Source organism: Amia ocellicauda, chromosome 11, assembly GCF_036373705.1.
Source record: "Amia ocellicauda isolate fAmiCal2 chromosome 11, fAmiCal2.hap1, whole genome shotgun sequence".
Taxonomy (NCBI): domain Eukaryota; kingdom Metazoa; phylum Chordata; class Actinopteri; order Amiiformes; family Amiidae; genus Amia; species Amia ocellicauda.
The window spans coordinates 12,197,343-12,209,521 of NC_089860.1; the positions used below are offsets into that span (position 1 = coordinate 12,197,343).

The window sequence follows — 12,179 nt, forward strand, 5'->3', positions numbered from 1 at the left end:
TTTCAATTTAACAATACATTTGTAGGTGCAGAATTCATGATATATATCCTGACTGGAAGGGTGCTGAAAGTGGAAGGGTGCTGAAAGTGGAAGGGTAAAGGCCATGACACTAGTAACTGATAAATGTAAACACTAGAAAGAATGCTCCAGAAACACAAATATTATATGTGGGTATCTAAAAAACTAATATTTAACTTCCTCAAAAGAACAGAGAACCACATTTTTTTTTTTTTTTACAGCATTTCATAGTAACCTCAGATGCATTAATAAACACTTTTATTTTGATAAACGTTACCTGCAGTGCAGACCACAGCCTTCCTCCCAAATCCTGAACTAGTGATGGCGATAGGCCCACAGCAAAGGAACAAACTTGCAACTGATCTGCATATCATTCAGGACTTTGTAAGAGTACATTTTATTTTTTACCAGAAGGATATCAAGAAAAAAACTAGAGGATAGCTACCCGTTCCCTTGCGAGGAAGAGCAGAGATTGACACTTGAAACAACACTTTCATTATCAATTAGGGATGTAAACAAGCTTTAATTGAGTCACCATGTGGAGGAGTGCAATGTGGCACATACCAGGCAAGGAGGCACTGATGCAAAAAGGAAAAACAAAACAAAAAAATCAACCCCACCGAACTCAAGACATCAGATTGGGGAAGACCTACAACACCCCAACACTGGTTATATTACAGGTCTGTAACTACCTCCAACCCTCATCCCTGATCCCCGTCTTCTGAGAGCTTTATAGCTGTTAAGTAGGGTCTCCTACCCTAAGCCAAACCATCACATATACCACAATTAATAATAACAATGAAACTTAAACAGATACCCCCCCCCCCCCCCCACCCCCAGTACTAGGACAAGTGTAGTGTGCACTCCTGGGACTGCTGCACAACATGAAGGTGTTACATTCACACACACACGCATGTACACACAGGTTCCGCACAGGTAAACACATTTGTAACTGCCATCCCCTCTCAGACAAGGCCAAAACTACCTTCATTGGTAATAGTCTCTCCCTAACCGTGCACTCAAAATATACAAAGTAAGATATGCAGGTAAGTGTGCTTGGTCTCATATCAAAACAATGTAATTACTTATGTAAAAGAAACAATATTCAAAATGCAAAACGTATATATTTAAAATTAATAGTTCAGTTCATTAATTAGTTTCCAGGTGGGCAAACGAACAGTGCAGGACAGTGAAGGGAGAAACCCTGTTCTATTTAAATATATGCGTTTTCTTCCATCACATACCAGAACAGAAACAGACAAGGCATCATTCACCATCCCTTTATTTACACTGTAATCATGCGTCATTGTACCTAAGAAAATGCATTACGTTTTGTAACTGTCTCACATTTACATACATTTTACACTACTTTAAATTAAATTGGCGGTGTGTGAGTGCCTTGCGAAAAACATTTTCACACATTTATTTACATAAAGATAGATGAGAATGCGCTTCCTTTGCATTCTGCCAAAATCTACTTTATCAGTTTCACTTGGACACAAAGTGAATATTTCATGAAAGTAAAACACCCATGCAGCATCAAGCTGATTCTTTTGAGCCTATCTGCAGATTTATATCTCACGCACATAAGCCCAAACAAAAAAACTAACCAAAATAATGCAAGCTTAGAGTGATAAAAAAAAGAGAAGTGTATGATATACAATCTATTATACACAGAGATACCCTCGCTTGTATTTAAATAATTACAACTTTTTAAAATCCACAATCCAATATGTTCAGTTGTAGGTTTGTAAAGTCAGTCTATGCACCAAATAAAGGAATAGGGAATCTGTCCATTTGTCTCAGGACCAACAGGATCTTTAGACTGCAGTCGAGGACTCGGGTCAATACCTAAATAAATTAATTATTCAATCTGTGTTGCGTCTCATTTTAAAACACTTCCAGTGAAGAGCATTTAGAAGTCCATGGAGCTGTGGGCCAGGTAATCTTTGCGCCCAATGTTGGTGACCTGCTTGGTCTGCATGGCTTCCAGTTTGGGACAGTCAGTGATGCGATGACCCAAACCACCACAGAACGTACAGCCTCTCTCCCCTGTGGAAAAAAGAACCGGTTTAATAAACAGATAAACAGGTTACAATCCCACGTGGGCACGGTGTAGAAATAAACATGCATGAATAAACATCTCTTCTCCCCCACTTGGGGGTTTTCATTTTCAAGTTGCAAATCTCCTTTCATTCTTGAAATTTTTAAAGGAAGTTCAGACTCTAAGGTAGTTTCAAATTGCGATTTAGTCAAACCACACAGCTCAGTAGCCGCAAGTCTCAAAATAACAATGGGTGAAACCAGGCGTATTTCAGTCAAAGGTTGTTTTCTTTCCACTCCGGCCAGTACTAATCTATGCTTCTAGTCACAAACCATTCGAAATGGAGACAACCTATAATACAGAGAAGGAAACGCTCCTGAACCTCACCTCCAATGTCCAGCATGGTTTCGTCTCCCGTCTGCAGCACCTGCAACACCGGAGGAACCTTCTGCTTTGCCTCCACCAGCAGAGCTTTCAAGTCCATCAGCACCGACTCATCTACAGACACACAAGCAAATACTCAGTCACTGACAGCGAGTTCTCAGTTTCCACAAAAATGCAAGTGGTAGGAATGCGATTCGAGGACATCCTTTAAGAGTAGGACAGAGACAAAAAGCAGAAGCAGAATAACGTCCTACCGCAGGATTTGTTGATGAAAGTGGTAGCAATTCCAGTCTTCCCTGATCGACCTGTACGCCCTATTCTGTGAACTGGACACAGAAATGTATTTAAATATACAAAATATCATTTAAGGCCCACTTTTTCATACATACCTATTTATGCATCCACACACAAAGACTATAAGAAAATTATCTGTTTCTAAACAACCAAATAAAACAAACCTATAAATAAGGCTCAGACAGGAACAGGACAATTATAATGCTGAACATCCTGCCTGGCCAAACTCACCATAGTTCTCAATCTCCTCAGGCATGTCATAATTCACCACATGCTGGATGGCAGGGAAATCCAGACCCTTGGATGCAACGTCAGTGGCCACTAGGACATCCTTCTTGCCTTCCTTGAAGGCTTCAATAGCCTTGGTTCGCTCCTCCTGATCTAGGGATACAAAAGCATTCCGTTAACTATTTTTAAATACATTTTCTAGAAATACACACACATGGACAGATAGATTTAGATAGACAGTGCCTATAGAAAGTATACACCCCCTTTCAGAATTTTCACCTTTTGTTACCTTACAGCATAGAATTATAATGCAATGGCTACATATCCACAACTTCCAAGATGCAGAAAAGTAATTAAAATTAAAACAAAAAACTGAAATAGCTTGGTTGGATAAGTGTCCACCCCCTTCAAATTCACACACCAGGTTAAGTGGCCTCCACTTGTGTTAAATTGCTGTGATTCACATGATTTCAGGATAAATTCAGCAGTTCCTGTAGGTTCCCTCTGCTGGGTCAGGTATTTAAAAGCAAAGACTCAACTGTGAGCACCAAGGAGCTTTCAAGAGAACTCCAGGACAAAACTGTTGAAAGAAAGATCACGGGATGGATATAATACTAATAATACAAAAAAATCAAAGGCCTTGAGTATCCCTTGGAGCCAGTCAAGATGATTATTAAGAAGTGAAGGTGTGTGGCACCACCAAGACCCTGTCTAGATCAGCCCGTCCCTCCAAACTGGGTGACTGAGCTAGAAGGAGACTGAACTGAGAGGCTACCAAGAGCTACAGGCTGGTTCAAGTGTGCATGTGACAACTTGACTGTAAGATTGCTGACCATCAATGCTGGCAAAAGAACTTGACAGAGCTTGAACAGCTTTGTAAAGAATGGTCAAATATTGCCAACCCTAGGTGTGCAAAGTTGGTAGAGATCCCAACAGACTCACAGCTGCTGCCAAAGGTGCTTCACCAAGTATTAACTCAAGGGTGGAGACTTATCCCATTATGATTGCAGTTTTGTATTTTTAATATATAGTCTAATTTTTAACAATAAAAATGTTCTTCACCATAACAAAGTGGAGTATTCTGTGTAGTTAAGTGGAATAGAAATGATCATTTAAATGCACAAGACTCTGAGGCACCTGACAACAAAACAAACTGTGACAAAGGTCAAAGGGGTATATATATATATTACACCTTTCTCTGTATGTATTCATAAACCTATATATACACACACACACATATATATATATATATATATATATATATATATATACATATATGAGAGAGAGAGAGAGAGAGAGAGAGAGAGAGAGAGAGAGATCTCTACTGAGTAAAATGAGTGGAAACATCTTGGGGGGGGGGGGGGGGGGAAGTTTCATCCAGGCTGATGATTTCATACACACATAAATATATATTATAATTTCTGATGAAAATTACCTGCCACCCACTGACTCACTGATATTCTATTTCTAGAAATAAGCTACAGTTGGCACATATCTGCAGTTTCCAGCAGTTCACTTTGATGTGTTTTGAAAGCTGCCGCAGGTACTGCCTTTAATCACAAACAAAACAACCACTGTGCAGTCACCAGAATACGACTCTCTGCAGTAGTAGCTAAAAGTAGCTAAACTTTTGCATGCAATCTTTTATTTAGGAAGACAGATTAGCAAGCATACATCCCCTAATGTAGTGCAGGGTGTATAAATACAACCATGTGTCCCATTATTGCATCTGTAAGTAGTACTTAAGCAAGGTAGATTAAACAAATCTTAAAAACCATAACCATGAAGCTTGCAGAAGTCAAACACTTCTAAACACTGATGTCAGTGTATGTAATACACATTATACCCACTAGAGGCCAACACTGATCTATCAATTAATATCCAGTCATTTTTTAGTGCATCAATCAAAAGCAATGCTAAAACAAATGTAGAGGACACTGTACACACACACACACACACACACACACACACACACAGACAAAGTGTTTCAGCCCCAGGTATTATTAAAATCATCACAAATTTAATTTCAGCTCCTCTTTGATCCCATAACTGTGACAAAATTAAATGCCAGTTAACATCAAAGCATTTGCCGAGTTCCACCAAATAGGTGTTATTTGGATGCAATTATACCCCCTGCAGATTACTGCAGTGTGAGCGATAATGACGATACCTTTGTTTATTGGTACGGGACGATCTCCTATATTCAGTTTTTAAAGTTCAGTTTTGATGACACCCGTGTAACCTGGTTAGAAATTAAACTACCTCAGCTGGGCTGAAGTGTGCATGTACACCGTTTCAATACAGGCTGCAACAACACAGTTTAACTGTGTTATGGCTGATGGATTAAAGGCAATGGCAAGCCTACTGCAGCCCCACTTTACCTTTCCCTCCATGAATGGCCACAGCCTCCACCCCTTTGAGCAACAGATACTCATGAATGGCATCCACATCTGCCTTCTTCTCCGCAAATATGAGGACCTGTGTTCAGAAGGACAGCATGAGAACAAACAAAAGGAAAAAGGAATCACATCTTCCTTATGAGATGCATCATTCCTTTAAAGGATTGTATTATACTGCATTAAGAACACTTCTATTACTATGGTCACAGATACCAAAACACTGTGACATCAGCTGATACAAAGGCAATGATAGACTTTATAGGACACTATCACATCCCTTAAAAAAACAGCTCATGCATTTACACTGTGACACGTAGCAATACAATTGATCAAAATAACAATCTACAAACCGGTGGCGGAGTCTTCTGCAAGCATTCCAACAGGTAAACCATTTTAGCCTCCTCTTTCACATACTCCACTTCCTAAATAAGAGTGGATGAAGACACATATTAGACAGTGAAGTCAGACATTGAGGTCTATGCAAATAAAATTAAGTAGCTTATATGTAAAAAAGTATTATCTTCAAAAGTTTCTCATTCCAGCATCTAAATGTTACATTGCAGAATTGCTTTTTGGAAAGCTGGACTTCAAACTTAGCTGCCCCTGACACAATAGCAGCAGCTTCATTCTCACCTGAATGACGTCCAAACTGGCAGCTCCAGCGCGGCCCACGTTAATGGTGATGGGTTTGACCAGAGCGCTTTTGGCGAAGTTCTGGATCTTCTTTGGCATAGTGGCACTGAAGAGCAGCGTTTGCCTCTGACCCTGTTTCAGACAAAGAGCACTTTTAAAAAAAATGTGCTCATAAAGAATGATTACAAAGCCAGTCCTTATCTCCTACATGTCTCTGAAGTAAGGCATCAATTCCCTGACAAACTACAGGATGACCCAAATGTGTAGGCCAGCCAATGAGTTTGGGAAACTCAGCTCTACGCGAAAAGAAAATAACCTTGAAATAGGAGAAGATGGTCCTGATGTCCTCCTCGAAACCCATGTCAATCATCCTATCGGCCTCGTCCAGAGCCAGGTAGCGGCAGATGTCCAGGCTGACCATCTTCTTCTGCAGCAGGTCCATGAGTCTCCCAGGCGTGGCCACCATCATGTGGACGCCGCTGTCAAGGAGGACAAAGCAACACTGGTGAGGACCGCCGAACCCAACGGACAATGAGGACTTGAGGACGAGGCACACTTACTGCTTGACCACTTCCATCTGCTCCTTCACGGACATGCCACCGATGCACAGGGCACAGCGCAGCTCTGGGGCGCCCTCCTCCTCCAGCAGCTTACAGTAGTACTCAATGATGCCGTGGGTCTGTCTCGCCAGCTCCCGCTGAAGACAGAGACACCACACACCACCTTAGACTACTGATGCATTAACTGAAACACTAATGTGCATATTAGTTACGCCCCTTGAAAGGTCAACACTCTTAAGACATCAAAGGGGATCTGTATCCTGATGTCAAACGGTGGATTTAATGAGGAAGGTGAGAGAAGGGACCTCAGAGACCACTGGGCGGAAAAAACAATCATGCAGACCAGGTTTAGTGAGAATATAACCTGCTCCCACTTGAAGGAATAATCCATCAATCTCAAGCCAAAAAGATAATTTCAAAAGCTGACCTGGGACTGGAAAACTTACCGAGGGGCAGATGATGAGTCCGTAGGGCCCCTCTCGTTTGAAGAAGGGCAGCCTCTTCTCCTGCTCCAGGCAGAACATGATGATGGGCAGAGTGAACACAAGAGTCTTCCCTGAGCCTGTGAAGGCGATCCCAATCATGTCTCGGCCCGACAGGCTGCAACGAGAGGATCAGGCATTCATCATCAATTCATTTCCTTAATGAATGAGAAACCACTGAAATCGTAAATGAAATTCCTTTCAAATAAGAAATATAAAAAAAGAAGGATCACTCACATGGTTGGTATCCCCTGGATTTGAATGGGTGTTGGATGAAGAATCCCTTTCTTTTTCAAACCTTTTAGTATGGCTGCAAACAAACAAAAAGTAATCAAAACTAGAGCTAAAAAACAATATCCTCTGAGATTAGTCACATCATATTCAATATAATGTGTTGCAGAAAGCTGGCCTGTAGTTTCAAACTGCTACATTAACATTAACAACATATTCTAGGTCATTAAGCAACGTAAAATCATTTTCAAAAATGTAATTAAACTTTAACCTAACTGCCAGTCTTTCAGCTGGGAAGGCAATGCCTCAGAGAAAACACTGTCAAGTCACATGTTTGGATTTGACTGTAGTTTTCATTTAATCTGAACTGAACATTAGGTATGGTTTTAAGTGCATGCTACCAACACGCCTGACATTCTTTCACCTGCAGGGAACTTCATCTCCCTGAAGCTCTTGATTGGCGCGGGGATGCCGTCTCCCTCCACCAGGATGTGATATTTCTTCCGTGCCCGGTCATGGCGGGCGGGCGGCATGCTCAGAATGTACCGTGGGGGCTTCCAGCTGCAGGACACATGAGATAGTGAGCTACTGGGGCCTGCGAATTCTCCTTATTAGAGACTCGTGCATCCTTACATCGAAACTTATAGCAGCCATTATGTGGTCACATTATGATTTTTTATTAGGCTTTCATGCATGAGGTGCTGGAAGCCTGTTGTTTTTGTTGGGATTTTTATAATTTCTTTTCCTTCTGCCTAAATTTCAAATGCCCCTAAAACGCTCATAGATGCATGAAAACTCACAAAATTCGCAATAATAATACCTACAAATACCTACAAATGCAGTGAAAATTACACTTGCTGGTCACATGATGCTGCTGCCATATTGCGTTAGGCATGGAACTGTGAAATACTACAAAAATCTTCTTCTCCAAAACCAACTGACACATGCATATGCCACTTCATACTCATGCATACCTTATGCCCCACTATTATTACGCTTGTTCATCAGAAGTTGCTCAGGCGCACGCTTTGTCCGCCATGTAGCATTCTCTGATTCAAACTATGGTGCCTTCTACTCCAGACCGCTAATACCCACTGTGCCACAAATTGGCACACATGACACTAGTACAGAGTCCTACCAAGGTTGCTAATGACAAATATGGGTGCAGTGGGCCAAAGAAAAAAAACGTATGCGTCACGTCAGACACGTTACGCATTTCCTGCCCACTGGAATACAGTACACATATGAAACACTGCACATATCTTTATGCCTATACCTTGAACATAAACCAGAGAATTAAGTTTGTGGGATACATAGTTAAGGTGCCATATTGCATTTAACATTTGTCCAAGTGTGAATATGGAATCTGCTACTGCTCTGGAACTCTAAAGCTCAGCACCCTGAAACTTTGCATATCTTACATAGATGCTGCTATCTATTACATCTGCAAGAGGCAAGTAACTGCGTGAAAAACATGGAAACCACAAGCAACTGGCTGTGCACTTATGCAAAATACGCATATTTGTAAACGCATGACATTTGACTGCAGAAAAATCCCATAAGCCAAATTCAAAAACTCAAACTAGGTACAATAATAAATGTTATGCTTGATCATGGTGAGTTTTGTCACCAGCGGTGACACGGTGCGGTGGCCACGGTGCTTAATGTCATGTCACATCCAGCAGTGAATATCTACAGAACCGTCAAGCAGAAGGTGCTTACATTTTCAGTGATTAACACTAGTACCAACATCTGTCAATGTTGATGAAGCCAAGTTGATAGGACACAAAGCATGGCTGCTGTACAGCAATGAAAATGGCAGCATTTCATTTCAGCCACATCATGACATTCCTTATGTAGACCTCTAACTCCATCGTGTGGCCAAACCTGGAGACTGCAATTTGCATCTTGAATGACAAGCATGAGAACTTAACATATATGCTAGAATCAAGTGAAAAATGCAACTGTACCTTTCATAATTGAAGCATGCCATCAATAAATGTATGCTCAAGTCCATTGGGATTGAAATACAGACTTCAAATGAAACAAGAATGAAACCCTCAAAAGTATTGGATTGAAATTGAAAATTACACATTGAAAAACAAGCATTTAAACTACAAATGCCTACTACAATCTCAAACCTACTTATATAGTTTGGAAGTCTTAAAGGTTCTAGTTAAAACTGTTGCACTGATTTACTTTTTTTTCTGACTTATACACAATACACAAATAAATTAAACATAAAAGCATGTAAACCTACTGTGGTATTAACAAACCAGTTAGTGACGACCACACTGACCTTGTTTTAATCGGATCATCATATGTAATGCCCTTCGCCATTTCCTTTACAGACATTAAAGCTGAAAAGAGAATTCAGTGATAAATATTCATGCATACAATACCTCCTTAACAAAGAAAAGCGAAAATCCCATGCAACTACAGGGTTTGGGTTCAAAAGACGTTTCTGTAGAAGTAAATTCATTCCATACAAAAGTAGGAGCAGCATTGCAGACAACACTATCCCAGCACGCACCTCTCCCCTCGGCCACACTCTCCAAGATTTTCTCTTCCTCCTTTAGCTGCTTCTCCTTGGCAGACTCCTTCCGTGCTGGTGGGAAAACACATTTAAAGGCGGTTAAGATACATTCCAGTTTTGTTCCGGGTTTTCGATGTTGTGGTTTTACCCATAATTAATCCATAACGTGTTTGTTTTTGTGCCTCGTCATTTGTAAATTGTATGTGGCGTATCAGGACTTGATGTCATGAGTGAAATGTTGGTCTATATTAAGCCAAGCCACTAGACATGGCTGTGTGACATCAAAAACAGAAAATAAAACCACCATTTTGCTTAGTGTAACAAAACTGGGGGCCTATATTTAAAAACTTTTCACAATGCACTTTAAGAATCAACGACTGAACCCATCTAAAAGTGTGGGTTACAGTTGGAAAGGGAGACAATATGGAGCTGCGTACCCTCCGCCTTCTCCTTCAGATGCTGGTGCTGGTCCAGCAGACTGACATTGGACCGGGGTCCCAGGCCCTCCTCGTCATCCCTCTGCTCTCCACCACTGTCTTTCATCTCCTCCTCGGTCAGGCCCTTCCCTCGCAGCCGCAGCAGCTTCTGCATCTGAGGAGGCGCCACGAGCGAGCGTTAGGACTCGGGACCAACAAGCGTACCACCAAGACATCCACAACGTTGGAAAGCCTCTCTTGAGAGATTGATGTCCCTTGCAATGCTTTTCCAATTCTTTCCACAGGGCAAAACCAAAGCATCGTACATTTCACAGCAAGACATGGGCTTTGGAGTTGTGAGAACCAGTTGTACAGGGATTATAGAAGTGGTGCAACAATACTGTAGAGGGTTTACATTTCTGGAGAAAATATCTATGAAATGACTTACAGTATTGCCCTATAGTACCAGGTTACGTTATGTAAAGGACCTCTACACATATCTAACAAGGCTGTAATGAAAGCTTCTCAGAAAGTGCAAACTAGCATGCATTCATCAGGGTATCGCTCGGAGTGCATCACAGTAACTGTAGTAAGAGCTGAAGTACCATCTGCTGTTTCCTCTGCTTGACCGGGACATAGGGCACATAATCATCATCCTCCTCGGACCCGTCGGAGCCCTGGTTCTCCTCTTCATCCTGTTGAGCTCTCTGCATTCATAACAATATTATTATTAATAACACATCGACAACTTTTGCAAAGATAGTCTATTTAGCACACATATTTCAGGAATTGGATTGGTCTGCGCCATTTCAACCAACACACACAGTACTAAACACCACATGTAGTTCATTATAACTTATTACAGCGCTACCTTATAGAAGTGCTCAGTGGTCGGTTCAGTATGTGTTTTATATCGTTGACTTATATTCAAACATTTTAGGCCTATATATGAATTCATTCGGAAATGTATTTGTGTTCAGTGTGTCCATTTAACACATCCGCTTCGCTACGTATTGTTATATTAAACTCACCTTTCTTATTCTGTTTTCCGTTTCCATTTCCAACTACTGCTAATAACCTTATTAAAACCGATCAAACTGCTTCAATTAGAAGACGGTTGTTATTTTTTATTTACGCTTTTCAGTCAAACGACTCGGTTCGCGGAGGAGGAAAAAACAAACGCACGTCCTTCTCACGTTTGTCCACGGCCCGAGCTACGGTGGCTGGAGAGGCGCAAATCGCACCAAAGGCCTATGCAAATATGAAAACGCGTTACAATGGCGTTGTGGTCGAAAAATATTATATAAAACGAGATGCATCAATTACTTTCAGTTGAAACTATACTATAACGATTCACTGTACTTCAACAATTAACCCAAACAGCCATGTCAATTTCCATAAAAAACGTTTGCTAATTAATTAAATTTGTTTAAGATGTTAGTCATACAATTATCATTCACCAAAGGGTGACATGGCTCAGTCCAAGAGCCTGAATGAATTTGTTCTTTAAGAATATTATATATGTTTGTGTGTGTCCCTTTGCCATATAATTCCCATTACTTCTTGGAGCCAACATTACAGTGGTTCAGAAATTATATATATATATATAAAATATGCTTTCTATGGTTTATCTCTATGCCTTGTTGCTAAAATATATATCCTGAAACATAAAAAAAAACCTTAGAAATAGAATTCATATAAAAAAAGTGACAAACTTTTGACAATCTCAGAATAATTCACAAGTGTTATAAGAAGTTTGAGGATATCCATTAATTCTTCTACTTTGGAGTCATTGGTTACATTGTAAAATGTTATGTTTATGTATTGCAAAAAGTGTCATGAAATTAAGAAATTAAGATGCAGGTCAATACACGAAATAGGCCTTTGCACAGATATGTTTAAGGGGTTGAACATCTCATGTATTTATGTCTTTATTTATGTGTATTTATGCACA

General features: G+C 40.5%; 1 protein-coding gene across 1 annotated transcript; it reads right to left on the reverse strand.

Moving 5' to 3' along the window:
* Window positions 1-1,282: 1,282 nt before the first annotated feature.
* ddx41 (DEAD (Asp-Glu-Ala-Asp) box polypeptide 41) lies at window positions 1,283-11,445 on the reverse strand. Its single transcript, XM_066716563.1, has 17 exons — window positions 11,257-11,445; window positions 10,831-10,932; window positions 10,247-10,400; window positions 9,807-9,881; window positions 9,573-9,633; window positions 7,698-7,834; window positions 7,280-7,352; window positions 7,007-7,160; window positions 6,561-6,697; window positions 6,317-6,479; window positions 6,001-6,132; window positions 5,718-5,789; window positions 5,350-5,446; window positions 2,972-3,121; window positions 2,701-2,772; window positions 2,450-2,560; window positions 1,283-2,070 (listed from the first exon to the last, which is right to left on the reverse strand). The coding sequence occupies exons 1-17, from the start codon at window positions 11,281-11,283 to the stop codon at window positions 1,934-1,936; spliced, it is 1,854 nt and encodes a 617-aa protein (XP_066572660.1). The 5' UTR covers window positions 11,284-11,445; the 3' UTR covers window positions 1,283-1,933.
* Window positions 11,446-12,179: the final 734 nt, after the last annotated feature.

Excerpts from the sequence above, each read along its gene's own strand:
- ddx41 (XM_066716563.1), bottom strand. The coding sequence starts at position 11,283 with ATGGAAACGGAAAACAGAATAAGAAAG. Across the intron at positions 10,933-11,256 it reads CGGAAAACAGAATAAGAAAG|AGAGCTCAACAGGATGAAGA; the intron begins GTGAGTTTAATA and ends TTATGAATGCAG. Across the intron at positions 9,882-10,246 it reads TCTGAAGGAGAAGGCGGAGG|CACGGAAGGAGTCTGCCAAG; the intron begins GTACGCAGCTCC and ends TTTTCCCACCAG.